The sequence below is a fragment of the Biomphalaria glabrata genome, chromosome 6, assembly GCF_947242115.1.
Source record: "Biomphalaria glabrata chromosome 6, xgBioGlab47.1, whole genome shotgun sequence".
NCBI lineage: Eukaryota > Metazoa > Mollusca > Gastropoda > Planorbidae > Biomphalaria > Biomphalaria glabrata.
In genome coordinates, this window is record NC_074716.1 from 9,956,116 (window position 1) to 9,973,314 (window position 17,199).

The following is a 17,199-nucleotide window of genomic DNA, read 5'->3' on the forward strand; positions in this document are numbered from 1 at the left end:
TTTCTCGTGTATTTCTTAATTTTTTTACGTGTGGCTCAAGTATTGAGCCTGCGGAACTGTGTTCACTAACAGGAGAAGGGTCAAAGGCCAGTAACTATCGCCTAAACCAGCAAGCTTCGAGTAGGAAGGGATCATTAGCCTTGTCTTGCTACCCACCCACCTTGCTACCCACCCATCTCGCTACCCACCTAGCAGAAGGAAAACTGAATTCAAACATCTGCTGCCTTGCGTGGTCAAGCCTGAGGAAAAATATGGAGCAGGTCACCATTAGGCAGTTTGTAGCACACAGCGCTACACCTTGTCAGACCTGTGACGCCACTTATCCCTAACTGTATATATGTCATTTGCAAAGAATTACATAAGATGCTTTTAATTTTATAACTCATGCTACCGATGTGTCCTTGAAATGTATTGTCGCTTACAGAAATTCTTTTAATAATAGCATATGTAGTTTTGTGTTAACAGATTTTAAAACTACAATCATACAAAAAGCTGGTAAAATCAATGTTTTACTTATATTGTTTTCGGTATTTCGCTATAAGTAAAGAGATATTGTAAGATGCTCTAAAACCATCATCTTCTCTATATGATGTCGAAGAGAGATTTTGTGGGTCTATTCTAAATTTGTCTTTGAGTGTTGGAAAGTTTTTCAAATCTTTATTTTGTAAGGAGGCATTGTCTCAGATGATCCTCGAGCGTAATTGTTCTCAAAGTGTCATACAAAAAGGACATAAAGAACCGCTTGTTTGACAAGGAAGGAATAAATCTCAATAGTAAAGAATCAACTCTGTACAGTCTACAATTCTTTTTGTTAAACATTATTTAAACGTAGACAAAATTAATCTATTTAAATTTGTGTTGAAATTGAATTACATAACATTTTATTTGAATAGAGATTTCGATATTTGGAGGATTAACTAAGGTACAGGTCATATAGTTTCTATTACTGTATTACATTAATGGTATGTAAAAATTAAAAGTGACTACATGCTTAATTAAAAGAAATGAATTATCATGGACATCTCATAGACCCCCAATTAATTTGTTTCACTTTTGTAGACCCCTTGGAAGTCTTCGTAGACCCCTGGGGGTCTATATACACCACTTTGGGAATCACTGCTCTAAAACCTGTTTCTAATTGATAAATCTTTCTCTTCGAAACGTCCATGCTATGCACTAAACAAGAAGAGGGTCATGACAAGGGTAAGATATTGTCCCTCAGAGATCCCGGACGTAAAGATAAAAATTATCAACGTAGGGGTTAGGTTTAGCCTTAAGACAGAGAGAGAGAGACAGAGAGAGAGAAAGAGAGAGACCGAGTATAGTTTGACTATAAAAACAAATATTGGTGTCAATATATAACTCAGGATAAAATCAACAAACTTTAATAGAAGTCAAGCACACACCAAGAAAAGAATTAATGGCTACACAAAAGTTTACTTTATTTACATTTTTTTCACACATACTATCTCTATCAGTACTATATTTTCAATTGACTCCTGACACACTTCCTCTGTCTTTCAAGCTTCCAAATAACGGACAATCAATGCACATCAGCACTACTGGCCACTCAAAAATAAACCCACGGACCTTAACTTGTTGTCAGGCGTTTTTGTTTGTTTTTTTCTCTTTGTATTGGTCATCTACGAATATTTACATCAGCTAAGTGGAAAAAGGCAAAAATTCAAAGATATTAGATATACACAAGGGGCCGGACCTAATAATTGTGGAGCCCTATGCAAAACCGGTTGCGCGGGGCCCAGTCTGGGTACGGATAAGTATAATGTCAAAATTAAGATTTAGTATCAGGAAATACACTCGTCTTTGCAATCTTTTTTTTTAAGTTAGAGCAGAAAGTGTCTTTTTTTAAAAAAAAATATTACGTGTACGATTGTCACCCCAAAATGACAATTGTGTCAATTTTTTTAAAGAGATTTTAATAATTTCAAGAGATTTCCATGACTTTTTATTTTTTCATAAATTTTGCAATTTCAGGAAGCCATGGAAATCAGGATGCCGCGGAAAACCTGTATATAAGTCATAATGGTTTAATTTAATAGTTTATACCTAGACTCACCGCGGAGCCTATGAAAGTGCGGGGCCCACTGCGGCCGCATAGGTTACAGTGGCCTAAGACATACACACACACACATAAATCCCCATAGAATCTATCGATTACATTTACAAACAAGCGTAGCAAATATATATGTACATACGAGCAGAAAATACTAAGCTAAATAAACGTGGAGGTGTAGTGGCTAAGGCATAAAGCGCTTGGCTTTGGAACCAAGGGTTCCGGGTTCTAATCTTGGTGAAGACTGGAATTTTTAATTTTGGTTTCTTTAGGGCAGCTCTGAGTCAACACAGCTGTAATAGGTACCTGACATTAGTTGGGGAAAAGTAAAGGCGGTTGGTCGTTGTGCTGGCCACATGACACCCTCGTTAACCGTGGGTCACAGAAAAAGATGACGTTTTACATCATCAGCTCCACAGATCGCAAGGTCTGAAAGGGGAACTTTATACTAAATAAATGTTGGCTAAAAAAGATACGATTTTTTTTAAAAAAGAAAGCAATCAAAAAGAAATCACTACGTCACATGTTTACTACAGCTGTCTAATTTATTCATTGAAAAGAAAGTAATAGGATCTCATCATTTATTTAGGAGTCCCTCCCTCTCATCTGCACATATGAAAAAAAAAACCTCAATCATTCAGTCACAAAGAGGAACACAAATTGTATTGCCTGCTGATCCTATCACACTCTGACAACTGTTGTCATGCAAATTTACTCAGTCCCGGTCATTCGCTCAGTCTTTCCATACACACATACATATACATTCCTCTGTGACGAAGTCAATATTAGTTAGATTAGAATCCAACACTCGCATTCAGTTCAACATTTTTGTTTTTGCATAAAATAATAGACATGTTGCTAAGACTCGATATTCCGATATATATTCGTGTCTGGTATGTGTTTGGAATGTGTGAACTTGACTTCATCATAAACATTGTTGTCGTTGTCAGTTGAAGTTTGGTTCGATTCCAGCCTTGAGTTTAGTTGGATAACTGGGTTGACCTGCCGGTGACTTTCTACTGCATTGACATATATCTCTTCTTCTGAAAACATAAACATAGTATATACGTTTTGCAAACATAGTTCGTATGGTCAGCAAGCTGTTAAACTGGACATGCTGGTTAAATTAAATTTAATTAGTCAATCATTTCAGAACTTTCAATGTATGCGACAAATAAAGAAAAAGGGTTTTATGTGGTCAGCGCAACGACAAACCGCCGTTACTTTCCCAAACTTATTACGTATAATCAGGTATTTATTAGATTTATTTGGACTCATGGCCAAGTCACAATGTCCTCAGGCCTTGCAAAGACCTTCCTTCAGGGAACAATACCAGGAGGAAGAAGAAGAAGAAGACAGAGAAAGTGATGGGAACACAAGATCAAAGAATGGACAGGCCTGTAATTCTATCCAGGGAGAAGGACAGGGAGGAATGGAGAAAGACGGTTGACAGTTCTTGTGTGGTGACCCAACGGTCCAACTGGCTAAGGGATAAGTGAAGTTGAAGGTGAAGGACTCTGATCGTTCTGGAAATCTCCAAATGGACACTTTCTGATTGGTCAAGAGATCTCTTCAATTGGAAAATACACAAAAAGGCAAACCTTTTTTTTTTTCCTCTCCAATACAAAGTTCCAGAATGAGATTGTCGATTTCAAAAATATTAATATTAGAAGTTACAAAAAGGATATTTTACGTAAATAATAATAATAATAGATTATTTTGTTAATAGCTTGTATGTAAAATGTTTTTAAAATTTGTATTTAAAGAATGAACTACAATGAATTTTGATACCTGGTTGTCTCTGGACTGACTGAGACATATTTTTGTACTCATTTTTACTTGCTTTGATAGTTACTGACATCACAGACTGTTCACTGTATAGGAAATATAAAAACGACACTTTGACTTTCTTTGCAACCAGAAAGATAGTATAGCGTACTTTATGATAATATTTAATATTGGAGCCAAAAATAAACTCATAATGAGGTTACGATTTTGATTAATTTGCTAATATGTTTGTGCTATTTGGGCTGTTTTTGTACTAAGAAGTTAGGATCTATAAAAAAATAAAATCGAAATAGTTGCACCGGGTACTTCCTGTGTTCTGTAAACATTATTGTGTACCTTACATCAAGTAGGCCTATTATTTTAAAAGGGATTTAACTCTTCCTCTCCTAACTGACGATACCAACATTGATTCCACCAGAATGTGGTAAACAATTACAGAGAGAAAGAGTTAAAAAAAAAAGCAGTTAACTTCCAGTACGTGTGTTATACACTTTGATTTTAAAAATATCGTCATTGTTCTCAAAAGTAGATGCAACAATTATTTATTGGTTTACTGAATATTTATTTTTTGTATGTAAAATAAAGTCAACATTTCCCCTTCAATATAAATACGACTGACCAAAAGGGGCTGCAAACAGGGTTTGTGTAACAGAATCTCCTTTGTCTTCTTGTTATATTATTTTAATTTTGCACTGAAACTTAATTCATATTTGTCTCCATTTAAAGTCGCTTTCTGTGGACTTTGTTAAAAATGTGGCTCGTCTGCAGAAGAACCATTCCGAGACTCGTAAAACTATCAATGTTATCAACGACTTTTGTCATGATGACATGTAAATGTGTGTTAATAGCAACAAACTACGTTAACAACATGACTATAGCAGTACCAGCTTTAAACAAAAGCTTTAAATATATATATATTTTTTATTTGTATTGGAGAACTGCAGCTGAAATACTGTTGATAAAATAATTAAAAAAAATAAAAATAAAGAGAGAGTTGATAAGTTATAAGTTTAAAAAAAAAAGGTAAATGTTTAAGTGCACCTATCTCATGCAATCATTTGATTTAGTCCAAGTGAAGAATAGGGCCGCATCAGTACTTTTAGACCCTGCACTGTTCACTGGCAATATCTCTCGGGTTTATGTCCACCTTGCTTTCATTTCTTGTATTTATATTGCTCTCTTCCATGTTTACTTTGGTCTCACAGCCTTTATCTTCACACGTGGGTTCCAGTTCAGAGCCTTACAACATTTTCCCTTATCCTCTAACATGATCTGCCCAATCCAGCTTTATTTGCATCATTTGATTTCCTGCTCTATAGATGATTGCTGGGCTGTTTCCAACAGATTGTAGTTTGACAATTTTATTGGACATTGAGCAGCCATTATATGTCGTAAACATTTGTTCGTGAATGCCTGAAGTTCGTCTACATTGGGTACTCATTATGTCCCACGTGGCCCTGGGTGGTTTCTCAAGTCCCCTACGATTTGCGCCGCCATTGCACTTCCGAAATATGTGTACAAGTCACAGATTTCTAGGATTTAATTCAAAATTTGTATGTGTGATATGCTCACAAAATGTCAGGATGGAAGCTTCTGATATTTAATAGGGCGAGGTTAATTTTTAAAAATCTCCAACTTCCTTGTTCGTAAGCTGCCTGCATGTATAATTCTATCTGTTAAGTGAAACAGGATAGAGCCTAAGCTGGTATTTAAACGTCTTTGGGAGTAAAGTTTCAGCTTGCCAAAGTAAGTACCCATACGCAAGGTCGTTCCTAATGCCGGATATATGCTCTGCCTAGCGTAACTGTCGAACTATAAGCATCTTTCTACGCCACTGACTAGGAAAGAATGCATTTTCCCACACGTCTACGGATATCTTTTAAAAGTCTGTTTATAATAAAGTTAAACTTAGATATAGCTATTCGTTGGCAAGTCTACAAGCTAAAAAATAATAATTTTGTCTGAATTAAAATATATTCTTTGCTTTACAATGAAGAGAAATGCAGACATTACTTGAAGGTGTTTATGTAGCTTTCTTTGTAATTGTATTACTTCTGTATCTTGAATGATGCCAGTCTTGTCTAACAATATTATCCATCCAGGTGTTTTAAAAAAATCAACATATAAAATATGACGGCTTTCTTCATTAATAGTTATAGTTTATAGTTTCAGGTTAATTTCGTTTCGTTTCTGTAACTTTCCTTTTATATGGCCTGCGACTCGCGTGTAGGAAATTAAAATGGCCCGCAAATCGAATTAGGTCGGGCATCACAAGCATAATGAATTGGCCATTCTCATTAATTTCTGGAGCTGGGTTAAATCATGACCTTTTTTTTTTTTTTTTTGTAGGGTTGATATTCAGATCTAACAGTCTCAGGAAAACCTTTAACAGCAAGTTGAAGCCACTTTTCGGTGTGAGCAAGAAGGGTGCGATCATCCGTATAGAACAGCTCAGTAGCGAGGATTTCTGTTTTTTTAGAATGGGAGAGTAAGCGATGTAGGATATATACGCTGCCATCGGTCCAAAACTTATGAAGATAAAGGCGTCGCTTCATTTTAATGAGCATTGCTCCAAAGAATATTGCAAAGAGTGTTGCAGCAAGCACATAAACCTTCTTCACGCCATTTTCTATAGAGAAATGTGCTGATAGATCACCATAGTGCCTGATTGTATTGGACACTCATGCAGTTGTTTCAGAATAGTTATGAATCTAAGAGGTGATCTGATCCTTCTTAAGATCCTCAATAAGCCATCGCGATTCACTGTGTCTATTGCTCTGGTGAGATCGATGAATGCAGCTTTCAAATCCATGTTTGCTCAGTATTTCTCTTGCATTTGAATCAAGATCAAAATCTTTTTATATGTTCTCTATTAAAGTCAGTGTTAGGGTTTTCGGACTGGTAGAGGTATATAGGTCATGATTTTGATTACAGTCACCGAAAATGATTACGTCGTCTGCGCTAATAGATAACGATACATTACAATTGCACAAAGGCACATGACAGAGCATCATGGCGTCGCGCTGGAGGAGGGAACAGCGCTGGCAGAGGAGGAACGCCGGAACAGAAGGGCGGGACGGGCGACACTGGCTCCGGCTGGAGTGGCCTGCCCGGTGTGCGGCCGGACGTTCCGGGCTCACGTGGGTCTCGCCGGCCACGTAGGGAGGCATAGGGCCCCAGTGCGGGGCCCTCAGCCCCCTGGATGACAAAGTGGTCATCATCGAACCACGATGGACGAACTATATATATACATTACAATACTGACCACCTTGCTTTTACCCATCTTAGAAAGGTTTTTCCCCAACCCTTGGTAGACTACTTATGCCAATTGGGATAGGCTTTTCATGTGGTGATTGTTCAAAAATGTATGTAAATGACTACTATAAACGAAATCGCCTTGTGTAACAGCATCAAGGTTATACAATACACTACCATGTGAAAAGAGATTAAAATATTCATCTACAGAAACTGACCAAACTAACTTTATGAATACACTAATAGTCGATGCTTTTGGTTTGTATTTAAAAATGTCTCTTACTTAGCCTGAGTCCCTTTGTTCTTTTTATTTCGTAAACAATTGATTGTCATGGTAACCAGAGCCGTCAGGGCCACCAACCAACCAAGGGCAGCCACAACGATGAGGACGATTTTAACTGTGTCTTCTTTATCTTCCTTGTTACCTAGAGATAGACATATACATTTTGGAAACACTTACATGATATTGTTCATCCATCTTTTCCCCCACGTTAAAGTTTCTCTTTTGATATAAATACTTACAATAGAGGCTAGACATCTTATACTATTGAAATCGACATATGACAAGTTAATGAGAGAATATGTTGATGTTTCTTCTGTGTTTAGACAATACTATTTGATTTTTTAATTTTTTTTGGCACATCGGCACAATTTAGGCCATGCCGTCGTGTATAGACGAAAAAAAATGTGCCGATCCAAAGTCGTATACAGAAAACAGTGGGGGGTTTTTTGTGGTATGGTACTCGTGCTTCGTAACGGTTGGAAGGGTGGGCCAATAATGTCTCGCCTCCCCTGAATTTAAAAAAAAAATATATTAACTGGTATATTTTCACGAAAAATAAATTTTACATAATTTATTTAAAAATAAACAGTTCAATTTAAAAACAAAGTAGCCGTTGGACCATATATCTAAAATATCAAGATATTGTATTTTTAATATCTTTTATAGTTTTTTTTTTACGATCTAATCGGGACAAACAGACAGACCACAGAAAATTATAGCGTCTGTTCTCCTTTCGGAGGCCGCTTAAAAGTCCAGGGTTCATACCCTGCCCATGCCATCCCCCGTCGACCTGCTATAGATTTGATTGAGGACGTTATACATACATCAGAGAGTTAGTGAATGAAAAGGTTTGAAAATTGATGTCTGTGTTTGTCTCTGAGTTACACAGTGTAGCAAGATCTCTTTCTCCACAATCATACTGTTGATTGTTGATGTGGTTGGTTGATAAATGTTATAATTGAGTGTAGATGTTATATTTTTAAATGTGCTGTAGCGTCACTTAGGAAAAACCCGATTAAACCCCTCTTCTACGCGTCTTCCTATTGTGTCATGACAATACTTACCAGCTAGAGCACTTAGAGATGAATTGGCGCAGCTTAGATTTGAGGAGATAGATCTTCCATTACTATAGCTCGATGCATCTTTCCATTGTGAGGTATTTTTACATTCCGGAAGTTCGTCTGGTAGAATAGTTCAATAAATAATATTTCATTGATTTATATGTATTTTTTTCAAAAGTGCATCTTCCATGCTATAGAATGTTAAGGTCCCATCTCTGGTATTTGAGGGGGAGAGTAAGGGTTTTCTGGGAGAAGGTTTCAGCGCTGCCCAATGTATTGCCTTTGCGTTCTCATTAATAGGTAGCCAAGCGTTTTGTTTTGTTTTGCGACTTCCCAACACATCAACACTTTAACATTATTTCACTTATTAATTATGTGTAAATGAATCGAATTTATTTTTGACGAGAAAGTAGGATAATCTATTGTGTAGGCATAGTGTTGATGCGCAGTAATACAGTGCTGAGACAGGACTAACAACACAGGAACTAGGAACTACTTGCAAACGTGATAAACTATGATGCTTGTTTACATGATTTAAATCCAACTTCAATGAGGATAATAGATAAACAGAAACACAGATCACTTTTATTCACGTACTAGCCGGATACTTCGGTCCTTTGGGCTTTAATGCTTTAGTGCAGTGATGCCCAAAGTACGGCCCGCGGGCCACATTCGGCCCGCGACGTGGTTCTATCCGGCCCGCCGAAACGTCGGCACTAAGTGTTGAAAATCTATTGTCCAAAAAAAAAAGTTTAAAAAATATCTTCCCTACGTTAGAGTAAATGGATTGGTACCGATAGTAAGCCAATAGATTTGTTTTATAAAGAAAGAGTGGCTCCCTTTAAAAAACATAACATCAAACAGCTTTAGGAAATCAAACAAATAAATAAATAAGGCGTCATTCTTGGTTTGAGACGCCATAGTTAGATTACACCTGGAGTGGAGGATGGATGAGAATATCTACCTAAAATGAGAAGAAAAATGAGTCGGCTGCATGTCTATTTTCTGTTGCTGCTAACGAGTCTACCGACATATCTGATACCGCTCAAAATTTTGGTATGTATTCGCGATCAAAACAATAGTTTGAAATCAGAAAAGTAGTAGCTATTTGGAGCATGCATGGGATCGCAAGTGGCGAAACACTGACAAAAAAGTTTCAACCATGACAGAGAATCTTTTTCCCTTGGAGAAATTAGTGGGAGTGACTACTGATGGTGCCACAACTCTGGTTGACAGCAGTAGTTTTTAGAGGTCAAATGGAACCGAGCCTCTGTGGTCTCGCTGAATTATTCACCAACAAAATCTACGGACCATGTGATGATGATCGTGTTCAGATTGAACAATATTCGTCGTTTCTAAAACCCATCTGCTGCTAATGTGAAAAATGCCCAGGCAGAACTACAACTGAAACCGATAGACTTACAAACTAGATATCCTTGCTTGATAAATTTCAAGTGATGCAGACTATTGATTTCTACTCCGTGTTTCTTGCATAAACTTTTCGAAATCTCCGAAAACAAGTGTTATGGATGATCGCAATAATTGACTTACTGACTTCATCCTGTGCACTCCCAGGGGAGCACAGGTCCGCAACCACACCTCTCTCCACCGAACTCGATTCTGAACAGTTTTCTTCATCTGCTCCCAATACATACAGGCTCGTATTAGTGGGACACACTTGTTCAGTGATGAATCGTCTGAAGCCGATGCTACGTAATCGTATCGTCTCTTAGACGAACATCTGGAATTCTAGATTCAGTTCTTTGACTTGGCGTCTCAACTATGCAGCCCGATATTTAAAAGTAGTTTAGGATAAACTTCTCATGAATTAATGTAAATACTAGATTCACGGGTTTCTAATAAAAATTGGTTTATTGTATAATTGGCTATATTTTTTTTTCATTTTTCTTCACGTGGCCCGCGACTCAAGTGTCGGATATTAAAATGGCCCGCCGTCCGAGTGAGGTTGAGCATCACTGCTTTAGTGCATTGGATTTAGATCAATATCAAACATGGCGATTGCTCTCTTCTCATTTTTTTATTGTTTTTTTTGCCACGTAAAGTGTGAAAACGGGTTCACCCGTTCAGTCGACATGTTCCTATCAAATAGAAATAACTATGAAAAACAAAACAGGTTTATCCTATTTCTTCAAAACGTAATAATTCTTTTTTAGAAATGAATTTAGGTATTTTATTTTAGGATTCTCCAATTGTGGGAGGGATATAAAACTTACACAACGGTCTTGATCTAAGGAATATTTATACCAAGTTTTAATAAGATTGGTCAAACGATTTTGATTCTCTACATCGGACATACATACACACATACATACATACATACATACATACATACATACATACATACATACATACATGCATACATACATACATACACCTTACTTTCAATTACATATATATTAGAAAAATGTAGACTAAGTCACCTTTCTAACTTTACATACAATATAGTTATATCACTAAGTCTACTGCCTGACTTGTCATACTTAATATAACATACCTTTGGCGGCTATGTATGTAGTGTACATAATTTTAATGTTGTAGAAACTGTCTGATGGTAATACTGATGTAATTGTGAATATGTAGCTTTCATGTGGAGTCAGGCCAGATACATACACCTCTTTTAATCTGCTAGTCGTTTGACCACTGTCTGAACTGGATACCCATGACACAAAGTAGGTCAGGTCAGAACGTCTTGACAAAGTTGTCCACGACAGGTAAATAACATTTGGAAATGATTGACTCGACACTGACGTCGTTAATTCTGAATCTTTATTGGCAAAAAAAAAAAAAAAAATAATTAAGGACATAATTTATGCAACAATTTCGCAATAACATACAATTCAAAAGACAGAGAGAAATGGAGAAGGACGGTCGACGAATCTTGCGTGGTGCCCCAATGGTAAAGCAGACTAAGGGATAGGTAAAGGTACGTAAAGGTTAGTTCAGTGTTTTATGAAAGGGAAACTTACTTTAATTTAATAGAAAACTTTTTTCCCGGAGATACTGTTGATCCTTTTTGCAGGAAACTCCCCACCATCTTTTAAAGCTTTCCCTAGCGGGTTTCGATGCTGAGTAGCAGCGCCGAACATCTTTCTCCCTTCTGAACCTCAGAACGCACTTTGAAAGAAAAGCGCAAGTCAATCACGGTTACAGCTTTAAAAACAAAACGGATGGTACATGTCGATATTGAAGTGTTTTATTGCAACAGAGCACACTTTCATCATGGTAAAAAAAAATATGGAAGATAATAAAGAAGGAAGAAGCAGTTGTCATTTTTATTACGTGAAGTCTTCAAGTTTCATTTAGCACATTTATGGTTGTGATCGTCTTCGTGCTAAGTAAGGCATCTTACTCCGGACCTTTTCATTTTTCGACACTTAAAAGCTGTCGACATAACGATGTACAAATGTCGGGAGATTTTCGACAATTCTAGAAAAGCCGAGAAGAATTACATTAGCGTTGACGTATTGAAAATCTAACTGGCATTGATAACTACAATCAAAATTGCAATTAAAAACGAATTAAGCCGGCTCCCGTGTCAGAACGCGGTGCTCCTTTGAAACGACTTGCGCCACACCCTTAGGAGTAATGGGCGCCCCACAGTTAGTGAAGCACTGCTTTACCTATTGAACTTTGCTAGTTTTATCTTAATTAATAAGTAGAGTAAAGTTCCCCTTGCGATCTATAGTTCAGATGATTTTAAAGTCATCTGTTTCTTTCGCCAAAGGTTAACAAGTAGTGTGCGAATTGGCACAATGACCAACCGCCGTTACTTTCCCCAACTAAAGTCAGGTACCCAACAGAATTGGCTGGTCTCAAAGGCGCCCTAAAATACCGAAAAATCCCAGTCTTCACCGACATTCGAAATTAGGACCCCAGGTTTAAAAGCCAAGCGACAAGCCCCCATTAATGAATACGACAATGTCTATACATCTGTTGTCTATTTCATGCATAACGAACTGAAAGTGTGGGTAAGAAGATAAATTGAGTCGACTAGAAATGAAACTGCATCCAGTCAGAAGTAAAATAGTTTGAGACACAACTGACATTTACAATGTGTAGCCATGGACGATTAGAACGCCGGTTATGAGCCTTTGTACATAAACAAATAAGTATATAAGTGTAGTAATAACATATTTTTGTTCTATTAAATAATTGGATGAGGCTGAATTGTAAAGCAATAGCTTATCTCCCGATTAATTATCTTACATTTTATAAATCTGGGTCTTAGGAAGTCTACTTTTTCTATCGGACTATTTATTTATAGCAGAAATTGCAAGGCTAGGTTTATTTTTTTATAGTCGAACAGTTTTTTTTTTATTCCTTTTTTTTTACCTGGCAAAAGGTGATGCTGAAGATTTATGAATGGTTTGATTAAACACATCCAAGAACTCCATAGTAAATATTCTAGTGGCATATATATATATATATATATATATATATATATATTGTTATGTATAGGCCTACCTCAAACACATGAAACTAATCGTTCCTGTTGAGCCCACATAGCAAAAACACCCTAAGTTTTGTATAGGCCGATACAACATACCCGTGTAACATGAGCCCAGGCTTTCGTATTGGTGGCTAGTACATAGACATCTTGAAATATTGTTTCTATCTGTTAAACAAGTCAAGCCTATAGCACACATATTTGAGATGCTGGGTACACACACTGCTCCGTGGGAAAAAGCTGGAATTAAAAACAAATCGTAGTTAAAAAGAGAAATAAATAACAAAACATATACATTTTATTTTGTAAGTGAATTTTTTTCAAGACACTAAACAAAAATATTGTTTAAAATAATAATTCTAAGCATGGAGAGGCCTTTTCAAAGGGGGAAAAGTCGATATAAGAGTTACAGTCAGTGCGCAGAGTGGTGCGAAAGTAGAATAATGCGAAAGTAGAATAGTGTAAATGTAGAATATAGAAAGGTGCGAAAGTAGAATTGTGCGAATATTGAATGTTGGGAAAGTAGAATTGTGCGAATATTGAATGTTGGGAAAGTAAAATTGTGCGAATATAGAATGTTGGGAAAGTAGAATAAGGCGAAAGTAGAATAGTGTAATTGTAGAAAGGTGTGAAATAGAATTGTTCAGAATATAGAATGTTGCGAAAGTAGAATTGTGCGAATATAGAATGTTACGAAAGTAAAATTGTGAGAGTGTAGAATGTTTCGGAAGTACAATAGTGTAAATGTAGAATTGTATGAAAGTAGAATAGTGTGAATGTGGAATTGTGTGAAAATAGAATAGTGTGAATTATGTAAAATTAGAATAGTGTGAATGTGGAATTGTGTGAAAATAGAATAGTGTGAATTATGTAAAATTAGAATAGTGTGAATGTAGAATTGTGTGAAATAAGAATAGTGTCAATGTGGAATAGTGTGAATGTAGAATTTTGTGAAATAAGAATAGTGTCAATGTAGAATAGTGTGAATGTAGAATTTTGTGAAATAAGAATAGTGTCAATGTAGAATAGTGTGAATGTAGAATAGTGTGAATGTAGAATTTTGTGAAATAAGAATAGTGTCAATGTAGAATAGTGTGAATGTAGAATTTTGTGAAATAAGAATAGTGTCAATGTAGAATAGTGTGAATGTAGAATAGTGTGAATGTAGAATTTTGTGAAATAAGAATAGTGTCAATGTAGAATAGTGTGAATGTGGAATAGTGTGAATGTAGAATTTTGTGAAATAAGAATAGTGTCAATGTAGAATAGTGTGAATGTAGAATAGTGTGAATGTAGAATAGTGTGAATGTAGAATAGTGTGAATGTAGAATAGTGTGAATGTAGAATTTTGTGAAATAAGAATAGTGTCAATGTAGAATAGTGTGAATGTAGAATAGTGTGAATGTAGAATTTTGTGAAATAAGAATAGTGTCAATGTAGAATAGTGTGAATGTAGAATAGTGTGAATGTAGAATTTTGTGAAATAAGAATAGTGTCAATGTGGAATAGTGTGAATGTAGAATTTTGTGAAATAAGAATAGTGTCAATGTAGAATAGTGTGAATGTAGAATAGTGTGAATGTAGAATTTTGTGAAATAAGAATAGTGTCAATGTAGAATAGTGTGAATGTAGAATTTTGTGAAATAAGAATAGTGTCAATGTAGAATAGTGTGAATGTAGAATTTTGTGAAATAAGAATAGTGTCAATGTAGAATAGTGTGAATGTAGAATTTTGTGAAATAAGAATAGTGTCAATGTGGAATAGTGTGAATGTAGAATTTTGTGAAAGTAGAATAGTGTCAATGTAGAATAGTGTGAATGTAGAATTTTGTGAAATAAGAATAGTGTCAATGTAGAATAGTGTGAATGTAGAATTTTGTGAAATAAGAATAGTGTCAATGTGGAATAGTGTGAATGTAGAATTTTGTGAAAGTAGAATAGTGTGAATGTAGAATTTTGTGAAATAAGAATAGTGTCAATGTGGAATAGTGTGAATGTAGAATTTTGTGAAATAAGAATAGTGTCAATGTGGAATAGTGTGAATGTAGAATAGTGTGAATGTAGAATTTTGTGAAATAAGAATAGTGTCAATGTGGAATAGTGTGAATGTAGAATTTTGTGAAAGTAGAATAGTGTGAATGTAGAATTTTGTGAAATAAGAATAGTGTCAATGTGGAATAGTGTGAATGTAGAATTTTGTGAAATAAGAATAGTGTGAATGTAGAATTTTGTGAAATAAGAATAGTGTCAATGTGGAATAGTGTGAATGTAGAATAGTGTGAATGTAGAAATGTGTGAAAGTAGATTAGTGTGAATGTAGAATTGTGTGAAAATAGAATGTGTGAATGTAGAGATACTGTAATTATTTTATTCTGTGGCATTTTACGTCTCGAGAGTAGATCTTTTTCCTTTGCAACTTCTTATGTGACTAAAGAGACCAATCCTTGATACACAGCTGCGGTCGCAGGTTGGGCATGTGTAATCGCCAGGCGCCGTTGCATTTTCACCCTTCTTTCTGATGCTGTTGTGTATGGCATCTGCAATCCGAGACCCTTCCTATGTTGATCTATCTAGTGCCACTTTTTCCCAGCTGCTAGAGTCAATTTTCAAGAGCTTCATGTTGCGTTTGCATACATCCGTATACCGTAAAAAAGGGCGTCCAGCGGCTCTCCTGCCTTCTATTAGATCGCCATACACAATGTCTTTTGGAAGTCGACCTACTGGCATTCTACGAATGTAGCCAAGCCAGCCTAGGCTTCTGCTGCTGATAACAGAGCGTTCTGGCACCCTTCTCTTCGTAGCACTTCCTTATTGGTTATTTTATCTTGCCACCTTATATAATTATGTGCTTGTAGTTATTTGTAGATTCACTACTAGAGAGTCTCGTGATATCACAATAATTGTCTGTGTGCAAGTTTGATGAAAAACCGAACTATATTACTGTATCTATTCTCTCCAAACCGCTAGTGGTCAGTTACTTTATGGTATCATAATAATTCCTGTCTTCCTGTCAGAGTTCGAAGATTACTGAAGAGGGCAGAATTTTACGTGGCTACGCCCAAGCAGCCACCTCCAGCGCAGACAAGATCATTGTCCACCGGTGGTCAATTTAGATTCTCTTTTCGCCTTCGTCTGTCTTTGGCAGAGGATTTTCTTTTGATCTCAAATGCGTATCCCGCGGTTTTTGTAAGTGATGTCCAGGTGTCTCGTTCTGAAACCGCCTGCAGCCAGCTGCTAGCTCTAGTCTATGTCAGTTAAAACAATACTGTAAATATTGCTCTAAAACCAATGTCAAGAAATATCTAAACGAGAGATATCAATTCTTTTAAATTTGAAAAGCTGAGTGCGCTTATTTTAGAACTAACAGAGTTGAGGAGTGCATACTTTTTAACTTACTCTTTTTGCATTGGTTCGTTGTAACGTCGTAGAAAAAGTCCACACGGCAGCTACAAACTTGCCCAAGACAAACAAGATCATCGGAACATTCATCTGTAGTGTTGCAGACATGGCCGTGTGCTTGCCCTATAAACATTTAATATGCTTGTAACTAAGTAAAACAAATGAAAAAAAGACAGTATTTTACTTTCAAGAGATGACAAGCAATATAAAAAGAATACTTTTTAAAAACAAAGCTTTTTTTTTTTTTTTTAAAGGGAAAGAACCGCTAATTACTGCCTTTCATTGAAAATAACAGGGTTTAATCCCTTTCTGTTATATAAAACAAAATTAATTCATTAGTATTAAATGACTAACTAATTGGTTAATTTTTTTATTGATTTGTGTAAGTGTCATCGACTATGAATAATTAAAGCCTAATTTCAACTTGATCCGAGAATAGTAAGTGGGGGGAAATCGTATCAAAGCGTATTATATAGATATTGATCGATTCTGCAGTACTGTACCTTGTATCGTGTAGAAGGCAAGGACACCTGTACCACTATAGCTCCAATAACTTCTAAACATGATGAGCATGTTGTTGGAGGTCGAGGTCAGCTTCCTCCTTGTGAAGTTAGTGCCAGTAAAATTAAAGATTTGTTTTGATAAAATACTAGGCCCGTCAAAAACATACACAAAATCATTCGTTGCTGGGATATTTATCTCAAGCAACCTGTGTAGCGAAAATATAACAAGAATATATTTAAACAAGGTTACAAAAGACAGTTTGTGTGGAAACAAACTCAAAATCGGCCCCCGAAGTGGTCCACCCAGGCAGGCTTCAATATTTTCAGAAAGAACATCCGAAGGAAATTATATCAAAGGCAAATGAGAG

General features: G+C 36.1%; 1 protein-coding gene across 1 annotated transcript in view; it reads right to left on the bottom strand.

Moving 5' to 3' along the window:
* Nucleotides 1-1,874: 1,874 nt before the first annotated feature.
* Nucleotides 1,875-17,199, bottom strand: part of LOC106050620 (CUB and zona pellucida-like domain-containing protein 1) — a 30,736-nt gene continuing 15,411 nt past the window's right edge. Inside the window, exons 6-13 of the mRNA XM_056033453.1 lie at nucleotides 16,832-17,037; nucleotides 16,326-16,451; nucleotides 13,029-13,169; nucleotides 10,977-11,246; nucleotides 8,465-8,581; nucleotides 7,401-7,542; nucleotides 3,866-3,948; nucleotides 1,875-3,117 (exon numbers count right to left, since the gene is read on the bottom strand). Coding sequence (XP_055889428.1) covers nucleotides 2,933-3,117; nucleotides 3,866-3,948; nucleotides 7,401-7,542; nucleotides 8,465-8,581; nucleotides 10,977-11,246; nucleotides 13,029-13,169; nucleotides 16,326-16,451; nucleotides 16,832-17,037 — 1,270 coding nt within the window. The 3' untranslated portion in view covers nucleotides 1,875-2,932. The remainder of the gene's footprint in view (nucleotides 3,118-3,865; nucleotides 3,949-7,400; nucleotides 7,543-8,464; nucleotides 8,582-10,976; nucleotides 11,247-13,028; nucleotides 13,170-16,325; nucleotides 16,452-16,831; nucleotides 17,038-17,199) is intronic.